We start from the raw sequence: 21,950 nt of genomic DNA, 5'->3' as shown, positions 1-21,950 counted from the left end.
GCACTTGTTGCCCTAGTGCGACCGAGAAAGAGAGAGGAAGACGAAGAAGAAAGAGTGATACCGTCTCTCTGATTCTGTAATTCAAATTCGGTTGTTAGCTCCGAATTCACTCACCTCTGCTTTCGTCTACCTCGCCAATTCACTATTCTCACTCGCCGGAGGTAAAATTTCAAGCTCGCAATTAAACCCTAACACTTTAATAATAATGAATTTTTAGAGGTAACGAAACGGAAACATGGATTATTGTTGCTGATGTATTGCATTGTTAATAGCAATTCGACTGTGATTTTGTTAATTAGGGATGGTTTTAACTTCTGTTTATATGAGGTTCAGATTGATAATGGATTTTAAACTCCGGTGAAGTAAGGTTTTTTCGATTATTAATATTATCCGAGAGTGAAGAAATTTGATGAAAAAAAGAAGAAAGAAAGGATGTTGAATTTGTGTTACTTTCAGCAACTATATGCAGCTGGATTCCTATCAATACCGTAGTTTCGGTCATTTATTTATTTATGTGTTTTCTTTTTTGATAGGTGCAGATATCAGCGGGATTAGAGGTTATTATCACTGAGGTCTGTAAAGAAAGGTGTGATGGATTTCGATGAGTATGATTATTTAGAGAAAACAGTTGAAAATCCGGAACCTCTGGCATCCAAGGAAAATGCGAATGGCGGCGATGAGACTTTGAAATCAGGAGATAAAGGCCGCAGCCGAAGTTCAAAGCATAGGAGTGATGATAAAGATCATGATGGGGAACGTCGCTCAAAGCGTTCAAAATCTGGAGATGAGTTGCATGACCATGATCGGGAAAGAGAGAGGGGATCTTCTCATCACCGTTCACAGTCCAGAGATAGAGAAAGGGACCGTCACAGGAGTAGTCGGGAACATAGAGATAAGGAGGACAGAGAAAAAGAGGATAGGAATGGGAAGGAGAGAGATAGGAAGAGGGACAGAGAACCGGATCGTGATCGAGACAGGGATAGGAGAGAGCGTGACCGCGATAGTGAGAAGGACAAGGAGAAGGAGCGGTCACGCCGAAGCAGGAGTCATTCAGAAAGGCATAGAAGTGAGCGGGAAGAAAGAGAGAAGAGCCGTGACATTGAGCATAAAGAAAAGGAGAAGGAGAAAGATCTACGGGAGCGGGAAAAAGAAAGCAGGTATTCCTTAATCCTTGCAGCTGTTAGAATTTTTTTGTTGACATTGTTATTTACTTTATTTATTTAATTTTTTTTTATGGTCTATATGAGTTTAATAGTGCATAAGAATAAATAAGTGAACCTAATTATATCTGCAAGCCGGCAAACTTGGTTGATCAGTATAATTCGTGTTTGGCTTTATTGCTGCTTGGTTATTTATCTACATCAAATGAGACTGGTTAAATTAATGGTGCTTCTGGAGTCACGATAATTTTTCCTCATTGTACCATGCTTTATGTTGGGGAGGAGGCATAGGCTACACATCCTTATATTACAGGCGAATCATTATGAAAACTTTCCTTTTGTCCTAATAATCTATACAGTTGTTCTAAGAGGCCTGGAGCAGACTTATGTTTAGTTCTGCATTTTAAAGGTACAATTAGTGCAATACTGCATTAATTCCCATCTGATTTTGAGATTTTCTATGGATTTCCGATTTCTAGCATTGATTTTGTAAGGAGGAGATCCTATTGAAGGTCTTTTGCAGAAAAGGTTACAAAGGAGCGCTGTAGGATACTGTAGTTTTAGCAGTTAAAGTGGATTTATAGTTTTGGTAGAGAGGTACTTTTGGGGTAGCAAGTGTATGTATGGTGATAGAATAGCTAATATATTAGGATAATTGGTCCTGAGTCGCATGTTTATGGAATTTCTTTGAAACAATGTGAGCAAAAGATGCGCTTTGCACCCGACACTTTTCAAACATTTTCAAGGTTTGAAGAGCCTTGTACCCCCGAAAGCCATTGTTAATGATCTCTCTCTCTCTCTCTCTCTCTCTCTCTTTCAATTTCTGTTATTAGTGCCTTTCAAACTTTCTGTGGCATTCCATTATTTTTTTCCCCAGTTTATTATGTCGAAATTCATGTTATCCTTGATGCACTAGCTTTGATATATTATAGTTTGTGGTAATTATAATAGGATATATATGTACATGTACATGTGTATATGTTTTTTGAACTAGAGCAATACTTGGTCCATTTTGTATAAGAGCAATTCATCTTTACAAGCCAATCACAATTGTTGACTTTCTAGGAAGAATTGGTTATTAGGATGAATGGTAAAGTAATGGACGTAGGTCATATATATATATATATATGCTGCAAGGAAGAATAGCTTCTTGCATGCAAGGACCCCAATCACTTTTTATAAATTTATGTACTGTAAATACCAGGTAATTTGTTTTCTTTGGAATATATGTTGTTTTTTTTTCTATGAGTCAAACATCGTCGGTTGAGTAGATATTGGAACTTCTCTGACAGGCCTTTATAGATTTCTTTCCCCTCCAGAATTCTCACTCCTTTTCCCTCCAGTTATTCAGCGTACGTTTGGTGGCTGTAGACATCTAGTACTGATGCTATATGCATTTTGGTGTCGATATGGCAATTTATTTTTAAAAGGTTGGCTAGCTAGGGTGTGTAAGGTTTTCTAGCTTGAGTTTCATGCTTTATTTTTTATTTTTTAAAACCTTGATTTCTGGAACTGGAAAGCTGGTGAACCACTTTGATTTTTAGCTTAGGGACAGGGAGCCTGTAAAGAAATGATCTGAAAAACGAAAAAAAAAAAAACCTTAACATTATAGGAACAGTTTAAGCTGGTGGAGACTTTGTACATTAAAATCAGATCCACGACCAATTGTATTTTGGCATCTCACTTTGCTTTCAAGCACTAAACTCACTTGACTAGGATCAATTTGTGTACTTCTTTCTGTACTGGATGTGGAAATGCATTCATTTTAAAGATAAACTTACTGGATTGTTGTTATTGTTAGTATTATATCCTCCAGTTTCTGTTGCTTCCTCAGTATAACTTTTTCTTGCCCAAAGGCGTTCATGCCATTGTTTAAATAAAAATCTCAGTTAGTCGTGCTTAAGCTTCAAAAGTTACTTCTGCTATTAAATAGCCTTAGAAATTCTGAATATTGAACCCTAGATTCTCGGAACTCGCAGATACGAAATCTTCAGATGGTTTTTCTGGCAATTGGGCCAGGTACAACTCGGTCATGGCTTCTAAATGTTTCTTCTAAAATTTCACCTTCTTTCTAGAAGCTTGCAATGCAAGAGTGAGGGTTCATATCGGAGATTTTGACCGTGGTGGTGATGTCATGTTATGCTTTTCGTTTTCCTCCCCCTCTGAAGTTGGTGCTTAATTATATTTATTCTGTTGCAGAAATGCTGGTGAGGGAGTGATGGGCTTTGCTTAGAGAAGCAGCTCATCTTCTGATGCTTGTGGGAAAACATTGTTCAGGGGTTACAAGATTGGCTATTAATTTTCACAGGATATATATTATATATATACATATAATTTTTGTATGTATGATTGCTTGGATTTAGCATTTAGGTTATAAATGCCGTCTGCAATCCCTGGAAGTTGTTTTTAGATCTGGAAGAAATTATATGATTTTTCTTGTGAGCATAGTTACCTGCCATTTAGTCTGTGTACGTACAAACTGACTTAAAATCCTGAGATACTTGCATCCTTATATGTGTATTTAAGTGTATACATTATGTCTTTTTTGTTCCTGTATAAAGAAACTTGTGCAAATTGCTTGTCTTGGATGCTTTAGGTCCATAACTTATCTTTTATTTCTCATTTAGACTTATATATGAAAAGACTTGCATCATTGATGATCTTGTTTTGACTGACTTTTCAAGTAGGTGCTAGGCTGTGTTTCAGTTTCTAGGGGTAAAGTTATCCTATATGTTTGTGATATTCTCACTGGAATAATAGCTCTAACGTGTTCCAGATAATTGTTACTAGGTCCTTTGATACTGCCATACATACAACTTGATGGTGCTGTTTCATTTAACATTATATTGTTTATAGAAGGTACATAATCCAATTTTAATTATGCATTATGAACATTTATGTGATGTTCTCCATGTTTCAAATTTATAAGATGACAGGGGCTCTTAACTTCTCCATCTACGTAGTTTGGTAAATTTTATGCTAACCTGCAGAATTATGGTGCTTGGGTTCAGCCTTTATTCATTCTATAGAAAGATTGTCTGCCGATTTGAATTATTATTTTATTTGTTTCAGATCCAACGATTTACTACTTTGAATTCTTGCATATTCTGTTTTACATGTTATTGCCATTTGTTCACTTTCTGCGATCATGATATAACGTTTATCAATTTTCTGTGTTGCAGAAGATATAAAGAAAAAAAAGAAGAAGTGACAGAACCAGAGGCTGACCCTGAGAGAGATCAGAGGACAGTATTTGCTTATCAGGTAAAGCAAGCATTTTTGTGTTTCAGTTTTATTTTTTTCTCATGACTTCTCTGTCTCTTGGGTTTATGATTTCAATGTTTGGTGAACAACTTTTGCAGATTTGTCTGAAGGCAGACGAAAGAGATGTATACGATTTCTTCTCAAGAGCCGGCAAGGTTGATACAATATCATTAATTATTATGCTCTTAATTTAAAACTTCGACTGTATATCAAACAGACTTCTATATATGAACTATATGACAGTATATTATTTTCCTTCCTTTTTCATGTCAGTTAAGAAGTTTCAAGTTCTATGACAATACAGTTTGATCTGTACATGCTAGAAGGGTGTGGTGGATCGCCTTGGCTCTATTTGACTGAATCTATATCTTCTATTATATTCTGAAGGCATCTTATCTCGTAAATTGACTATTTGTCCAGTATTTTCTTCAACTAAAGCAAATTCTGGAAAGCTAAAGCCTTTTGATTTTCCTCTTTGTGTTAAAAGTCGCTGTAAAAGAAAGAGATTTTAGTGAATTATATGACCAGCCAAGGAATATATGATATTTGCTATCTGTTTTCGTCCTGATTTGGTTAATATTTTTACTTTTAAAACTATGGAAGATAGTTCTCTTCAAAGTAGGAAATCTTGGTCAAATGCTTCCTGTTTCTTGAAAGTTGTCTGATTCCCATAAATTCCACTTTTGAGAATTATATATGTATCTTTATCATCTAGTACGTAAAGAGAGTTTTCTCATATATGTCCGTCTCTTTATGTTGCGTCTCTTATTCTACTTTTCCTCATTATTGGTCAATTTCTTGAATCTTTCTAATTTTTTGTGTTTTCCAGGTCCGCGATGTACGTCTCATTATGGATCGCAACTCCAGACGGTCCAAGGGAGTTGGGTAGGTTTCTTTACTTCTTGTTATTTTATTTTGTCTTGGACTCTTGGTGACTAAAGCTTCGAGCTGTTTTGATTAGAAGACTCACTTCAACAATCACACGTTGGTAGGGCTTAGTAAGAGTCTGACAGTGGCCAAGTTATTTAGTTTTTTTTACAACTGTAAAATTCGAATTCACACGTACTGACTAGAAACTAATGAAATCCACTCTAAGGTGAATTAAGGCTGTCGATTTCATCATTTGGTTAATTTTGGTTTAGTTTTAAATTGCCTTCCAGTTTGCCTCATCTTGAGGGCTTGTTCTTAGATTTTCTGCTGCAATGAGAGAATCATCACATTTTTCAAAAGTTTTATGGTTCTTTCAACCAACTACAGTCTACAGTGCATAGTAAATAGGCCTCTAACTTATGAAGATGAAATAATGTATTAGCCTTGCAGTAATATCATACTAATATCTGGCTATATATATATATATCATTTGCTTTGACTCAAGATTGTATTGATGTCTTGTTTATAGGTATATTGAGTTCTATGATGCGATGTCAGTACCCATGGCTATTGCACTCTCTGGTCAGCCTCTTCGCGGTCAACCAGTGATGGTGAAGCCTTCAGAGGCTGAGAAGAATCTGGTTCAGTCAACTTCTGTGGTTAGTGGAGTTGGTGGGATGATAGGTCCATATTCTGGTGGAGCTAGACGGCTGTATGTTGGTAATCTACACACCAACATAAAAGAAGATGATCTACGCCAGGTCAATAATTCTCTGAAATTGGTCTAACGTTGACATTCCAAATCTTGGATTTGAGCACTTATTTTACTCTCCTAATAATTGATATACTTCACGTTTTGACTTTCTTAGTCAATCTTTAATCTGTGATGTTTATGTGCAGGTTTTTGGAGCTTTTGGTGCTGTAGAACTGGTTCAGTTGCCTCTTGACGAAGCTAACAACTGCAAAGGTTTCGGATTTGTTCAGGTGTGTTCTCCAACTTAAGCGGGTTACATGTTTATAATGTATGAAAGTGCATCGAAAAATTGGGTCAATAAGAAACAAGCCCACTGCCCAGTTTTCCACTAGAAAGTATCAAATTTAAAACATTTAAATTTGGTAACAGCTTGGAAATCTTGATGAGGATTCTTTTTCTATTTATCTATATGCTTATGAGTTCCATCCAAATGTTCTTATCATACTTGGTAAGATTCCTTGTTGATTGTATTTGTCCAAACAAACTGATTGAGATACTTATGTCACTGCAGTTTCAACGGCTTGAAGATGCTAGAAACGCACTGAGTTTGAATGGCCAATTGGAGATTGCTGGTCGAGTAATTAAGGTAATTGCAATTTATTATAATGTTGCACTTCTCCAAAAGTGGCTGAATTTTTATATTATGGACTCTTTTTTGTTTCGTTAGAGCATATGTTTTGAAGTCTAATCTGTCAGTTTTGCAATTTCGTTTAGGTATCGGCTGTGACTGACCAAGCTGGAATGCAAGATGCTGGAGCAAATGCTGGTGATTTTGATGACGATGAAGGTGGTGGTCTGGTAAGACTTACTTTCTCTCTTTGGTTAAAATTCACCAGGCTGAGATGATTGCCTAGAACAGGATGTTCTCCTCAATAAATATTTAGAGAGTAATTGTTGCATGTGTGCTGCTGAAGATGTCATCATTTATCATGCTAATTGTACCTCTGCTTCATTTTCTGATAAAGAAACAAAATAATGGTTACTTCATTGGTTCAATCTGCTGAGTACTTTATGTGGTTGTCATCTTATTTGCTTACAAAGATATATATCCGTTTTTACGTTTTATATTAGAGTTCATTATCCAAATTTAAAAGGTGAAAAAGATTTCTTATGAAGATATATATCCGTTTTCATGTTTTATTAATGATTAGAGCTCATTATCCAATTTTAATCATTGATAAAAAGATTGTTTGCGAGCGAGTAATGGAAGTTGAGATAAACAATACAGCAAGCTAATGCATTCTTGTAACCTATTTACTGGGCTTGTCATTCATCCCCTCCCTCTTTGATTTAACTAGTAAGAAGTACACTATCTCTCAAGACATTTTGGACATCAGTGGTGCAAATCATAAGACTGGTGGTTTGGAGTGGACGGAGATGGCTTTACTAGTCTCTTAATCCCACAACTTAGCCCCTCCTGAATAACATTTTTGGTTGACCCCTTTGCTTTATCTGGTAGAAAGTGCACAATATTTTCAGGCAGTGCAAATCCAAAGGATCGTGGTTCATAGGATAAAGAGATGGCTTGACTAACACTGAACGAAGTTTCTGCATTGCATTGTTTTCTTTTTTTCATTGATCTGCACTATAGCTGACTTAATCTGCTGATAACATTACAGTCATTGAATGCCCGGTCGCGAGCAATTCTGATGCAGAAACTGGATCGTAGTGGCAGTGGATCAAGGTAGGTTTGTCTGTAATTGTTAAATTTTTAAATGTTTTGGTTGGTCTTACATTTTGCTATATATGCAGTCTTGCGGTCAATAGCACTGGTCTACCAGTGGCACCAATCCTTGGAGCTGCACCAGGAATTTCTTCTCTTGTTGCTCCCATGGCCTCTGTTCCTGGTCTTGCTGGACTTGGTGTTCCGGGTCTTCAAATTCCTACAGCTACTGTTCCTTCTGTAGATACAATTGGTGTTCCAAGTGAATGCTTACTGTTGACAAATATGTTTGATCCCAAAGAAATTGAGGTTTGTCGTGGACACTGTCTCTATAAAGATTCATCGTTCTGATTCCATTAGTGGCTGTATTATATAATTGCTGTTTACTATAATTTCTGTTTACCTTCTTGAGCAGGCAGAACCAGATATTGACGTGGACATTAAAGAAGATGTTCAGGAGGAATGTTCAAAATACGGGAAGCTGAAACATATTTTTGTTGATAAGTAAGTTTTTGTTTCGCATTAGTGCTTGTGCCATTTTCCCCCTTCTATAGTTCCTTGTCTCGACTCTCATTATATGCTTAATGAGTAGGAATACTGCTGGTTTCGTGTACTTGAGATTTGAGAACACACAAGCTGCAATAAATGCTCGACAAGTTCTCCATGGCCGATGGTTTGCTGGGAAGATGATCACAGCTACTTTCATGGTACTTGTGCTGCTTCTAAATTGTTGATATTGCTATATATTCTTTCTAATAAAAGTGGCTTCATTCATGCAGTCGCCTCAGAACTATGAGACTAAATTTCCTGAAAGCCGGTAGGATTATGCACATGGGGAATGTGATAAAGGCAGTTGGTATGCCAGTTAGGTCCAATTTTCAGACGGAGATCGTCGTCGCTTTATGTAACAAGAAAGAATGTCAGTTAGTTGATGAAAGTTACATGTACATCACTTGGATTTTTTCAGCCAGTGCAAATGTGCAATGGAAGTTATAGATATTGTTTGTAGACTAATTTATGCTCCCATTTGTGTCAAATTTTCAAGTTTTTTGTTAAATTTTCTCGACTCTATAAATGCTCATGCTGTTTGGATATGTTTACTTGCAATCTTTGACTTTGTAACGGTATTATTTCGTGAGCTGAATTCACAATATTTCCTAATACAAAAATGAGACTACCACTAGATTGAATGGTATCGGGCTTACGCTCTCAAAAGAGCAGTAAATAGTAAAAAGGTTGGCTGCTTTGAGCAGAAAGCTTGGAATCCAAGTTTAATTTGATTGCCTCCAGCCATGGTCATCGCTTTCAGTGATATAAGCAGCAGTCAACCACGACTAGTGTCTGCGACTCTGTAGTGTGTCTTCGTCATTGCCTTCGTCATGTTAATTGTCATTCACTTTATATAAATACCCCAATGAATCCAAAGTTCTAGTCTTCTAGATATGTGCATGTGTATCTTTGGATTCTGCTTCTCTTCACTGCTTCTGTTTCCATTAACCAACACTATTGAAAGCTTTGTTCAGAGAATAACCCAGAACCATGGAAGTAGTACAAGACGTTGTGATTGTGGGAGCTGGAATCTCTGGCCTCACAACTTCCTTGGGACTTCACAGGTACTCTTTTCCTTCTTTCTATTATCTGAAACATAGTCAAGGAGGCTCACATGTTTTGCATGGATGTTTTTGATAATATGAAATTTTGGTTCAGGTTGGGTATTAGGAGCTTAGTGCTGGAGTCATCTGATAGCTTGAGGGCAACAGGGTTTGCATTCACAACTTGGACTAATGCGTGGAGGGCTTTAGACGCTATTGGTATTGGTGATTATCTGCGGCAGCAACATGAGACTATTCTTGGGTAATTTTTAACTTGTTGTTTACTTAGTCATTTCATGCAGTCAAGTTTTTTCTGTATGTAAGTAAACTAGAAGATGTATGTCTGTTTCATAATATGCCATCCTTTTCAGCTTCATTACATTTATGATTTTTGAAGCCAAACATCAGGACTGATATATAGCCTATTGTTTGAAAGTACAAAAGTTAGTGGTTCATTGGCCTAGATATAGGATTTTAGAACTATCGTCTATTATCACCCCATCTGCATAAATTGGCTCCACAAAATTGAAGAATTGAGATTGCAGTTCTGGGTTCTTCTTAAGTATGAACATTTGGCTTTTACAATATTGCAATCAACCGGAGATAATGAATCGTAATTTGTGAGAGTTAACTTGTACTTAATGTACAAGACCACATGAAACTGACTGCATGTTGTTGTATACAGGAATGTGGTTTCCTCGAGAATTTCGGGGCTTCAGATGTTTGAGATGTCATTTAAGGAGAAAGGAAAACAGTAAGTCTACTAGTAGTCTAGGAGCCTCACTATATAGCTGATATTGCTCTATATACATCTCATTTAGATATTTCTTTTCTGCTTTTAACCTCTTCAAAATCACATAACAAGTCACTTATACCTAAGAAGTGCTGAACTAAATTAGTGTTCCTACCTTTGGTAATGCCTAACCAATTGTTCTCTAGATAATGTTAAGATGTTTCTTTTTAAATGATTTTGTTCATACACTATCTATATTATAACATTCAGACATTCAATTTAAATCCTCTGATCATTTAGAGTATAAACTAAATGATGTGCAGTGGAGACCATGAAATTCGTTGTGTGAAAAGGAAGTTGCTGTTGGAATCCCTTGCAAGTGAACTCCCTAGTGGCACCATCAGGTTCTCTTCAAAGGTTGTTTTGATTGAGGAATCAGGCTGCTTAAAGCTGGTGCATCTTGCTGACGGAACCATCCTCAAAGTCAAGGTATACTACACTGATCGACTTTTTATCTCTATCTTTCCTTTTTTAAAACTATCTTCATTCCTGATGATAAGGATTTCTGTTGATGATCATCATTGCTTGGCACTATATATTCTTTACTAGATCATCTTTTGATGGGTGTAAAACAACCATATGCATTTTTAGATTGGGATAATCATATGAATTGGCCGGGTTTGTGTCATTGCTTATAACTCAACGTACACTATGACTGAATAGGTTTTGGTTGGCTGTGATGGAGTAAATTCAGTGGTTGCAAAATGGCTGGGCTTCAAGCCGCCAGTCTTTACAGGAAGATCTGCCATTCGAGGTAGTGCTGAGTTCAAGAGCAGCCATCAGTTTGATCCCATGTTCATTCAGTACTTTGGCAATGGTGTTAGATCTGGTGTCGTTCCCTGTGATGATAAAAATGTTTACTGGTACTTCACTTGGTCTCCCTCCAGCCAAGGTAAGCCTTCCACACAACTTTTGGGTATTTATCATTTACTTTCATTTGCACTGCTCTTCAAGTTTCCAGTATTTTTCTACAAAAAAAAAAAAAAAAAAGTTTCCAGTGTTAGTACCTTACATATATATGCCTTATCTTAAATTCTTAATTGCTGTAAAAATGGTGTTCAGCTCTCAATCTCATAACAGATAGCAAACAATGATGTTAAGTTGTTTATAGTATTTTACTCCGATAACCTCGGAACATATGGCATATGGACGTACGTACCATCCATATTATGCAGTTACCTAAAGTATGTAGTATGTGAAGATCTCATTTGTTGATAATACATGTTTTGTAGAGAGAGAGCTAGAGAAGAATCCAGTTCAGTTGAAGCAATATATGTTAACCAAGCTCGGAAAGGTACCAGATGAAGTAAGGGCTGTTATGGAAAACACTGTATTGGATGCTTTTATATCCTCTCCACTGAGATATAGGCATCCTTGGGAAATTCTTTGGGGAAATATTAGCAAAGGTAATGTATGTGTAGCTGGAGATGCGCTCCACCCGATGACCCCAGACCTTGGACAAGGCGGCTGTGCTGCACTAGAAGACGGTGTTGTATTAGCAAGGTGTCTCGGTGAGGCTTTGTTGAAGAACAGGAGGCAAGAAATTAGAAATGAAAGTGAAGAAGGAAAAGATGAATACAAAAGGATTGAAATAGGCTTGAATAAGTACGCAAGTGAGAGGAAATGGAGAAGTTTTGATCTTATTAGTACAGCTTATGTGGTTGGTTCTATACAGGAGGCTGATGGAAAAATAATGACTTTCTTGAGGGACAAGTTTTTCTCTCCAATCTTGGCCGGGTTGCTGTTGAAAAAGGCTGATTATGATTGTGGGAACCTGAGAAGCTCTTAACTGCTATGAGCAAATGATACAACTTTCGTATAAGAGTTTTCAAGATTCGATTATTGTTATATATATCAGTCATATTCTGTAATTCTAAGCATCCTATGTAATATGTAATATATATGAAGAATACCCATTGGAGTGCACTACGAAGGGTTTCTGTATAAAATCAAAACTTGTATTCTGGGAGTCTGTTTGGTAGATTGTGTCAATTTGATTTTGTTTGATAGAGTGTACTCATATCCATCATTAATGTAACATTCAGTTCAATCATCTCAGATGATTTATTCTATACACTACATGATTTGCAGACACCATGAAGTTGGTTGTGTGAAAAGGAAGTCCTTGAAAGCCTAATCAAAAATTGAGGGTAGCTGCACCATCCCTTTTATCAAAATAAAGAAAGTAAATGAATGGTTTGATTAGTTTGGTCACTTCACTTGTGTAGTAAACTAAGTCTTTGTAAATCGATTTGTCCTTCAGTAAAAATACCCAAAAGGAAGCCTGAAATCCAAGTTTAATAATAATCCAGAGCAGTCGTAGTTATCGAGCAACTTGTCACCTAAGCGACAATATTTAAAGGACAATGAGAGATGAGTGATACAAAACTAGCCCAAATACGACTAGTGTCTGCAACCCTCAGCAAGAAATAAAATATCGACGATCATGGAAATTTCGATGGTTCGAAAAAAGAAAATCTCGATGGATATATCGAGATAATATCGAATATCGATGAAAATTTTACCACATTTTATCTAAAAGTTGTATATTCAACAAAAAATAAACTAAATATAAAATATCAAAAAAATATGAAAATTAATATCGGTAATCGTAAAAAAAGAAAAATTTTGAGGAGATATTTTGGATATTTTGAATATTCTACTCCTCGCTCTAGAGTGTCCGTCATTGCCTTCGTCATGTTATTTGTCATTCGCTTGATATATAGCAGTATAGCACCCCCACTGGATTTCTCTGCTTCACTTCACTGCTACTGTTTTCCTTTTCCACTTAGAAAAACACTAATTAAGAAGCTTTGTTCAGAGAATAACTGAGAATTAAGCATGGAAGTAGTACAAGACGTTGTGATTGTGGGAGCTGGAATTGCTGGCCTCACAACCTCCTTGGGACTTCACAGGTACCCTCACTTCCTTTCTTTTATCTCATACTGGAGCTCACACTGTGCATGTCTGACTGTCTGTGTTTTATAATATGAACCCGAAATACATATATGTTCATGATCATCATGTACGTATACGTAAAGCGAAGTTGAGCTTTTGGTGCAGGCTGGGCATTAGGAGCTTAGTGCTGGAATCGTCTGATAGCTTGAGGACAACAGGGTTTGCGCTCGCAATATGGACTAATGCGTGGAGGGCTTTAGATGCCATCGGTGTTGGCGATCGTCTTCGGCAGCAACATGATTCTCTTCTTGGGTAAGTTTTACTTGTTACTTGAAAGTCATTTCATGCAGTCAATTTCTCAATATGCATGATCAAGGTTAATCAAAAGATGAGTGTCTGTTTATGCCATCCTTTTCAAAAACATTTACATTTCCGATTTCTGGATTCTTCTAAAGTTTGAGCATTCGGCTTTGTTAATCTAGCTATTCCTTTTACAATATTGCAATCAACCGTAGAGGCGTAGACATCCTTTTACAATATTGCAATCAACCGTAATTCGTGAGATTCACTTGTATTAAATCCACAAGAACATATGAAACTGATTGCATAGTGTTGATTACAGGAATGTGGTTTCCTCAAGAATTTCGGGGCTTCAGTTGTTTGAGATGTCATTTAAGGAGAAAGGAAAACAGTAAGTCTACTAGTAGCACCCTAAGAACCTCACTATCAAGCTTATGTTCCTCTATTCACATCTCATCAGATATTTCTTTCTGCTTCTAACCTCTTAAAAATCACTCATAAGTCATAACGAGTTACTTATAGCTTAGATGTGCTAAAGGAATAACTGTTCCAACCTTAATTTGGTGATGCCTAAACCAATTGTTCTCTTGATAATGTATATGTTTCTGTTTAATTGATTTTGTTCATACACTATCTGTAATTTAACAATGATCAGTTTAAGCATCCTCTGATCATTTGGAGTATAAACTATGTGATGTGCAGTGGAGACCATGAAATTCGTTGTGTGAGAAGGAAGTTGCTGCTGGAAGCCCTTGCAAGTGAACTTCCTAGTGGCACCATTAGGTTCTCATCAAAGGTTGTTTCCATTGAGGAATCAGGCTACTATAAGCTGGTACATCTTGCTGACGGAACCATCCTCAAAGCCAAGGTACATATATACTAACATTTCCTTTTTATCTCCATCTTTCCTGTTTTTAAGACCATGACAAGTGTTATTAATGTAGTAAGCTCCAACTTTAGTCCGCTGTTTCCTTCCCAATTTGACAACTGCTTTGGGCTCTCACATCTGACCAGTGCAGTTTAGCATTCCTATAGTACCAGAGCAACCATAAACATATATGCAAAAAAAACAAAGAATTGAAGTTTCCAGTAATGACATTTTGTGACAGCATTTTGGTCCTGCAAATCTTGAAAGTTCAATAGCCAAACATAATCTTTACATGACTCCCTCTGGCTCATTGGCCAAAACATAGACTCCTCTCTTCCTACACTCTCAACACACCACTATTTTGGTTATATCTTCCCCATTAATTATTTTGGTTCCTAAGCATATATAGTTTCATGACAAGTATGCGTTAAGGATTTGTGTTGATGATCTCATTGCTCGTCTGCTCGGCACAACCTATATTACTGGATCATTTTTTGAAGGGTTTAAAATAACTTGCACCATCTGCAATTTACATGGGCATAATCAAATTTATGGGTACGAGTCACTGCTTATGTTGTCTACACTATGACTGAATAGGTTTTGGTTGGGTGTGATGGAGTAAACTCAGTGGTAGCAAAATGGCTTGGCTTCAAGCCGCTGGTCTTTACAGGAAGATCTGCCATTCGGGGTAGTGCCGAGTACACGACCAGCCATCAGTTTGATCCAAAGATGATGCAGTACTTTGGGAATGGTGTTAGATCTGGTGTCGTTCCTTGTGACAGTAAAAATGTTTACTGGTTCTTTACTTGGTCTCCCCCCAGCCAAGGTAAGCCTTTCTCCCAACCACACTGCTCCTCAAGCTTCCAGTACCAGTAACCTTACAGGCCTTTCCTTCATTGGTTTAAATACGGTATTTCAGCTCTCAGTTTCGTAACATATATATGACATGCAAAGAACAATGATATATTGTTTGATAGTATTTGACTCTGACACACAACTTCAGAAACCTTATGAATATATGTACCATCCATATTATGCAGTTATTACCTAACGCAGTATATGTAGGTCTCATTAATTTTCTCTGCAAATTTTCTTTAGAGAAAGAGCTAGAGAAGAACCCTCCTCAGTTGAAGCAATATATGTTAACCAAGCTTGGAAAGTTACCAGATGAAGTAAGAGCTGTTATGGAAAACACTGTATTGGATGCTTTTATATCCTCTCCACTGAGATATAGGCATCCTTGGGAAATTCTTTGGGGAAATATTAGTAAAGGTAACGTATGTGTGGCTGGAGATGCGCTACACCCCATGACCCCAGACATTGGACAAGGCGGCTGTGCTGCATTAGAAGACGGCATTGTATTAGCTAGGTGTCTCGGTGAGGCATTGTTGAAGAACTGGAGGGAAGAAATTAGAGAAGAAGGTGAAGAAGGAAAAGAGGAATTTAAAAGGATTGAGATAGGGTTGAATAAGTATGCCAGTGAGAGGAAATGGAGAAGTTTTGATCTTATTAGTACAGCTTATGTGGTTGGTGTTATACAGGAGGCTGATGGAAAAGTAATGACTTTCTTGAGGGACAAGGTTTACTCTTCAATCCTGTCCGGGTTGCTGTTGAAGAAGGCTGATTTTGATTGTGGTAAGCTCAGAAGCTCTTAAATCTGCAAGCCATTGGTACATCCTTTTTATATAATGTATTTCCAAGACTGCAAGTTTCATATGTATCAGTCATATTGGTGCTTCCAATAATCATCCTATGTAATATCAAGAATAACTATTGGAGTGACACTAGGAAAAATGGTTTTTGTATGGACTCAAAACTTGTAATATCTCCTATATAAATGAAAGAATTTTCAGGAACTCTAGAACTCAAAGTCGTTTTTCTTTGCCATAGAGGCTGAAGCTCTTGTCCTTAAATGGAGCCTTTCATGGATATATTATATACAAGTGACGTGCACTTGTGTTCATGGGAGTTTTGATATCAGCGTTGGAAATGAATGTATTGTGCTTGACATCTTTTGTTTCCACTAACCAAGGGTTAAAGCTTCAGTGAATAATAAAAAACCATGGAAGTAGTAAAGAAGGATTTTTGTTGACAGTGGGAGCTGGAATTTGTGACCTTAAAACCTCCTTTCAACTTCACAGATACTCTCTTCTCTCTGAGACACATGGTCAAGCTCACACTGCATGTCTGTGACTCTCTGTGAACTGCTAGTACATATTGATATGTTCTTGGGGATATTTATGTAAGAGAACTCGAAATTTTGGTGCAAAGTCGAAATTTGAATTGGTTGCTGATGTGCTTTCTAAGGATGGTGTTGGTTGCTGATGCGCTTTCGAAGGATGGTGTGGGTGCTGACTGCTGAGCTGGGAGTATATTTCATGTAGCAATCTGAGCTGCTAGTTCTAAGATTGTAATTTCTGATAAAAAGTAAAAATATTAAGTTATTGTCGGATTTCTACGTAGTTGCAAGCATAAACCCATACATATTTTTTTTCATTTTACACCCACTCCACATAAGCAAACTTACTATATAGAGCATATGTCTACAATTAATAGTTTTCTCCATTTTTTAGTTTCTCTGATTTGCCCTTCAGACGATATAAAGCTAAATTTGGTATCTTTCTCAATTTTAGCAACAATTTGAAACTCAAATACTGAGCTAAAATTTAGTTGGATTTAACTTTATCATAATCAATTACATTCTTTAATTTCTTACTTTGTTATTACTAACTTGAGTGTGTGTGTGTATATATATATGTTATATATAGAAGCATGTCATTTGTAACAGAATGATTCTTTTCATTCATAAGCTCACATTTGGTGTCTCTCTACATAGTCGAAAAAATGTCTAATTGTAAGGTACACGTTCTTGTTCTTTGATTAATTTTATTCTTTTTAGGTATATTATTATATCATTTCTCATCATGATCGAGAGAACATTTACATTTCTAATGTACCTATTAAGTAGGACATGATATGATAATATACCTAAAAAGAAAAAACCTAAAATTGGGTTTAGGACATAGGGTTAGGGTTTAGGGTTTAGGGCTTATGGCTTACGGTAACATTATAAAATTTATTCCTTTCTCTAGTAATCAGATATCTTATTTATATTATATTTTTCCTTATGTATAGATCATAGAATGTATTCATTTCACCTAGATTTTTTCATAAAAATGAAGAAAACTGCATGATTCTTGCAAATTGATTGAAAAATGTTAATGTTAGAAGAAAAACTCATAATCAAGGTATTTAAGACAACATCAATTAAGCTTATTTATTATGTTTATATGTTATAGTTGAATGGTGGCAATTGTGTAAAATTTAGAAAATAAGACATAATATGTATCATAATTGATACATTTTAGATGTCTATCAGAAAGGAATATTATGTGGTTTTATTTAAAACCACTCTTCAAAATTGAGTGTATATAAAAATCCCCCTCTTAATTACTGTCATCACAGGATGTCAATACCCAATGAACCCCTAGATATATATATATATATATATATATATATATATATATTGGCTTCACTGCTTCTGTCTACACTAACCTAAAAGCTTCTCAGAAACTTATAATACACCATGGAAGTAGTAGAAGATGTTGTGATTGTGGGAGCTGGAATTTCTGGCCTTACAACCTCTTTGGGACTTCACAGGTACACATAGTCAAGCACACACACTGAGAAATGCTAATACATGTTGATATTTTCTTGTGTACGAAAAATTTGCAATTTTGGTGCAGGCCGGGCATTAGAAGCTTAGTGCTGGAATCATTTGATAGTTTGAGGATAACAGGGTACGGATTGTCAATATGGAAGAATGCCTGGAGGGCTCTAGATGCCATTGGTGTTGGTGATTATCTTCGACAGCAACATGTGGCTCTTCTTGGGTAAGCTTAACTGATCACTTGAAAATCAGATTGTCTAGTCAATTTTCAATATAAGCTAGTTATCAGTTGAATCATTTCAATTTGTGATCTTATCTCACAACATAGGAATGAGTTAATGTGGTACTATTTTTTTTTTTTGGGGGGGGAAGTAACAGGTTTCATTAATTGGTTCATAAGCCATAATATAGAAGTTTACAGCTGGAAAACCTGCTATAAATAAATCTGCATAAATGGCCTCCACAAGATGAAGAATTGAGATCGAGTGTCTGGGTTCTGTATAGCTAGTACTCAACCAATATTTCACTAGACAATAGAGTGAATAGAAAATGACTTAATTTGTGAGTTTTGTTATCACTGACTTTTCAGGTATGCATGAAACTGACTGCACAGTTTTGAATATAGGAATGTTCTTTTCTCAAGAGTTACGGGGTTTCAGGTGTCTGAGAGGTCATACAAGGCAATAGGAAAGCAGTAAGTCTACCAGTAGTCTAAGTGCCTCACTATGTAGCTGATATTCCTCTATCTAGTACATCTTATTTTGATTACTTTCAACCCCAAATGATTTACATCTCCTTTGACGTTTAGTTGTCCCTAGTAGTACTGGGATAGATTGTTAGCTAGATTGTATCAAATCATTTCTGTATGATTGGTTTTGTTCGTATACGTTATTGTAACATTCAATTCAAGCATCTCAGATGATATACTGTGTATACTACATGATTTGCAGCGGAGAGTATGATGTTCGATGTGTGAAAAGGAATTTGTTGTTGGCAGCCCTTGCAAGTGAACTCCCTAGCGGTACCATTAGGTTCTCATCCAAGCTTGTTTCGATTGAGGAATCAGGGTACCTTAAGCTTGTGCATCTTGCAGATGGAACTATCCTCAAAGCCAAGGTAGACAATTTAGTATATCCTTTTACTTCTATTTTTCCACTATTGAGGCTCTCACATTTGAACATTGCAGATAAGCATTCCAATCATAGCATATGCAGAGAAACCAGAGTCATATATGCATCTTGTGACTGAAATATCCACCAGTTATAATGTGAACACTGTGAATAGGTTTTGGTTGGGTGTGATGGAGTGAACTCAGTGGTGGCAAAATGGCTGGGCTTCACGAAGCCAGTCTCTTCAAAAAGATCCGCGGTTAGAGGTTGTGCTAGCTTCTTAAGCAGTCATGGTTTTGAACCCATTACCATACAGCACTATGGGAATGGTGTTAGATCTGGTGCTGTTCCTTGACCCTTGTGATGATAAAACTGTTTACTGGTTCTTTGGCTGGTCACCGTCCAGCCAAGGTAAGCCTTTTACACCAGCTTTGGGGCTTCATTGCTTCAACATTGTGTCCTGGAGATTTTAGTGTGGTAAATTAGTAACCTTTGAGGCCTCCACTTCCATGCTTTGTAAATGGTATGTTGTTCTCAATATGATAACCGATCGATGGCAAACAACAATGATAAGTTGTTGGAAATTATTTTTGATAGTATTTTACTAATTCAATTTACCATATGAATGTGTACCCTTAGTTGCATATGCTGGTCTCATTTATTGTCTATACTTCATGTCTAGAAAAACAGCTAGAGAAGAGCCCTGCTCAGCTGAAGCAATATATCTTAAGTAAGCTTGGAAAGGTACAAGATGAAGTAAGAGCTGTCATAGAAAACACTGAATTGGATGCTTTTACATCCTCTCCATTGAGATATGGGCACCCTTGGGAACTGCTCTGGGGAAATATTAGCAAAGTTAATGTATGTGTTGCTGGAGACGCACTCCACCCCATGACCCCAGACATTGGCCAAGGTGGCTGTGCTGCATTAGAGGACGGTGTTGTATTAGCAAGATGTCTCGGTGAGGCGTTGTTGAAGAACCGGAGGCTATAGAGATGAAGGTGATGAAGAACATAAAGATGACTATAAGAGGATTGAAATGGGGTTGAAGAAGTATGCCAGTGAGAGGAAATGGAGAAGCATTGATCTCATTATTACATCTTATGTGTTTTATTTGATACAAGAGATTGATGGAAAAATAATGTCTTTCTTGAGGAACAAGTATTTCTCTCCGATCCTGGCTAGGTTGCTGTTGAAGAAGGCTGATTTTGATTGTGGGAAGCTGAGAAGCCCTTAACTGCAGATATGCAATGATGCCTCCTCGCTCCGTGTCTTGTTTTTGTAAGAAAAGCGTCACAAGTCAAAACCAAGAATAAACTGTTGGAGTGCAGTAAGAAAAGGGTTTCTGTCAAAACCAAAACTTGTATTACCTTCTATTAAATAGTTAAGAGTTTATGGATTTTAAAACTATTGGAATGATTCACCACTTAAAACAGGTGTGGTGCCCTTTTCGTTGGCTTTATCTCTGCTATAGGCAGAAGTTCCTGCTCTTACATGAAACTTTTAATGGAAATATAAGCCACATGTTCAGAAGCTTTATTTTGCTGATATTGAAAAATGTTGGCACTGAACTATATTATTGCAGTCACCAAACAGGAAAACTGAGGCTATTATTGAAGAGTGGCTATTTTCACTTGTCACTTGGCACTTTGCAGTAGTGTGCTTGTCATCCTTATATGTGCTTCTGTTTTCACTACAAATCAAAATAAAGAACGAACGACAAATCATATATATTAATATATATATATACATATATATCATGGAAATAAAAGATCTGGTGTTGTGTTATCAAAGGTGTATCGGTGAGGCTTTTTGAAAATTCAGGTAAAGTTGAAGTAGGAATTAAGGAATAGAGTGAGCAACTATGCTGATGAGAGGATATTGAGGAGCTTTGATCTAATGAGCACAGCTTATGTGGTTGGCTTTTATGCAGGGGAGTGAAGGAAAGTTGATGACCTTGTTGAACAGAGTTCATAAATCAGTCATGCCTAAGTTGCTCTTTCTGAAGATTGATTGGCCTGGCGAATGAACGCTGAAAACGGCTGATTTTGATTGTGGCAATTAAAGCTCAGCATCACTTAAATATGAAATGCTGCATTACTTTCTCTATTCCTATCTTAGATATGCAGATCAATTTCAGAAGTAATCGTAATTCCAATCAGTCATATACAGTATGAATATTAGTGGTTAAAGGGCACTTCCTCAGTCATATCTCACAACACTTTCATCAAACTTCCGACTCTACACAATTATCACCAGTTGTATACTATATACATGTCTATCTCTCTTATCACCACCTAAAATATTTTTCTTTTCTTTTCTGTATGAAATTGGTTGTACATGGACTCCACCAAGAGTTCTTATATTCAAACCAGTCCAGATCAAACATGATTAATTTAGTATAGTAACCTCAAATTGACATGTAAGAATGTTGATTGCTGAACCACCATGGATGTGCCGGCCTGTCCAGAAAGATTATCGACCAAAGTCTTTTTCTTCTTTTTCTCAAGTAATTAACGTAAATAAAAGTAACTTGTCATCTGCTGTAAAGTTAATTTGCCAATCAATAAGAAGATGATATATTATGCATTCAAACCAAAAAGGTATTGTATATATGAACCCTACACGACGTAGTACTCAAACATGTCTGCTATTGCTAAACAAATAAAAAGAAATTATAATAATAAATGATTAAAGAGCTTGTTCTAATACAAAAGCATCCTGGCGTAATTGAGCTTAAACTGAACTTGGTTTACTTGAGCGCCCTCATCTCATTATTCTTGTTATATATATATATATACAGTCGGGATCAGAGACAACGTCCGCACACCCTATATATATATCTTTGTTATGTGAGTCAGTTTCCACTGAAAGGTGAAAACCAAATTGTAAAGAAACAAGCCTCAGCTTCAAGTTTCAATGGAAGTAGTAGAAGAAGTTGTGATTGTTGGAGCTGGAATTGCTGGCCTTACAACTTCCTTAGGACTTCACAGGTTCTCTCTCTCTCTC

At 36.6% G+C, this 21,950-nt stretch overlaps 3 protein-coding genes and 2 pseudogenes across 4 annotated transcripts in view; all 5 read left to right on the top strand.

The window, feature by feature from the left end:
• LOC101291588 (RNA-binding protein 39-like) lies at positions 1-8,873 on the top strand. The gene is made up of 14 exons (XM_004290688.1): positions 1-161; positions 534-1,157; positions 4,343-4,424; positions 4,523-4,579; positions 5,254-5,309; positions 5,824-6,055; positions 6,195-6,278; positions 6,560-6,634; positions 6,763-6,846; positions 7,668-7,732; positions 7,801-8,020; positions 8,127-8,215; positions 8,304-8,418; positions 8,491-8,873. The coding sequence occupies exons 2-14, from the start codon at positions 592-594 to the stop codon at positions 8,530-8,532; spliced, it is 1,767 nt and encodes a 588-aa protein (XP_004290736.1). The 5' UTR covers positions 1-161; positions 534-591; the 3' UTR covers positions 8,533-8,873.
• A 271-nt stretch (positions 8,874-9,144) lies between these two features.
• On the top strand, positions 9,145-12,169 carry LOC101291006 (FAD-dependent urate hydroxylase-like). The gene is made up of 6 exons (XM_004290686.1): positions 9,145-9,324; positions 9,419-9,565; positions 9,989-10,057; positions 10,360-10,525; positions 10,760-10,988; positions 11,329-12,169. Exons 1-6 carry the CDS (start codon positions 9,251-9,253, stop codon positions 11,883-11,885), a joined length of 1,242 nt encoding a protein of 413 aa, XP_004290734.1. The 5' UTR covers positions 9,145-9,250; the 3' UTR covers positions 11,886-12,169.
• A 715-nt stretch (positions 12,170-12,884) lies between these two features.
• On the top strand, positions 12,885-15,926 carry LOC101291296 (FAD-dependent urate hydroxylase-like). Its single transcript, XM_004290687.1, has 6 exons — positions 12,885-13,011; positions 13,160-13,306; positions 13,617-13,685; positions 13,997-14,162; positions 14,760-14,988; positions 15,261-15,926. Exons 1-6 carry the CDS (start codon positions 12,938-12,940, stop codon positions 15,815-15,817), a joined length of 1,242 nt encoding a protein of 413 aa, XP_004290735.1. The 5' UTR covers positions 12,885-12,937; the 3' UTR covers positions 15,818-15,926.
• Positions 15,927-17,748: 1,822 nt separating this feature from the next.
• Positions 17,749-20,178, top strand: LOC101304651 (annotated as a pseudogene).
• A 1,682-nt stretch (positions 20,179-21,860) lies between these two features.
• The window catches only part of LOC101304359, a 2,776-nt pseudogene continuing 2,686 nt past the window's right edge, over positions 21,861-21,950 (top strand). The window contains exon 1 of the transcript XR_184147.1: positions 21,861-21,934. The product of XR_184147.1 is annotated as an FAD-dependent urate hydroxylase-like (transcript). The remainder of the gene's footprint in view (positions 21,935-21,950) is intronic.

The sequence above is a fragment of the Fragaria vesca genome, linkage group LG2 (genome assembly GCF_000184155.1).
Source record: "Fragaria vesca subsp. vesca linkage group LG2, FraVesHawaii_1.0, whole genome shotgun sequence".
Classification (NCBI taxonomy): Eukaryota; Viridiplantae; Streptophyta; class Magnoliopsida; order Rosales; family Rosaceae; genus Fragaria; species Fragaria vesca.
Note: the sequence above shows the minus strand (reverse complement) of the source record. Positions and strands in the feature narration are given on the sequence as shown.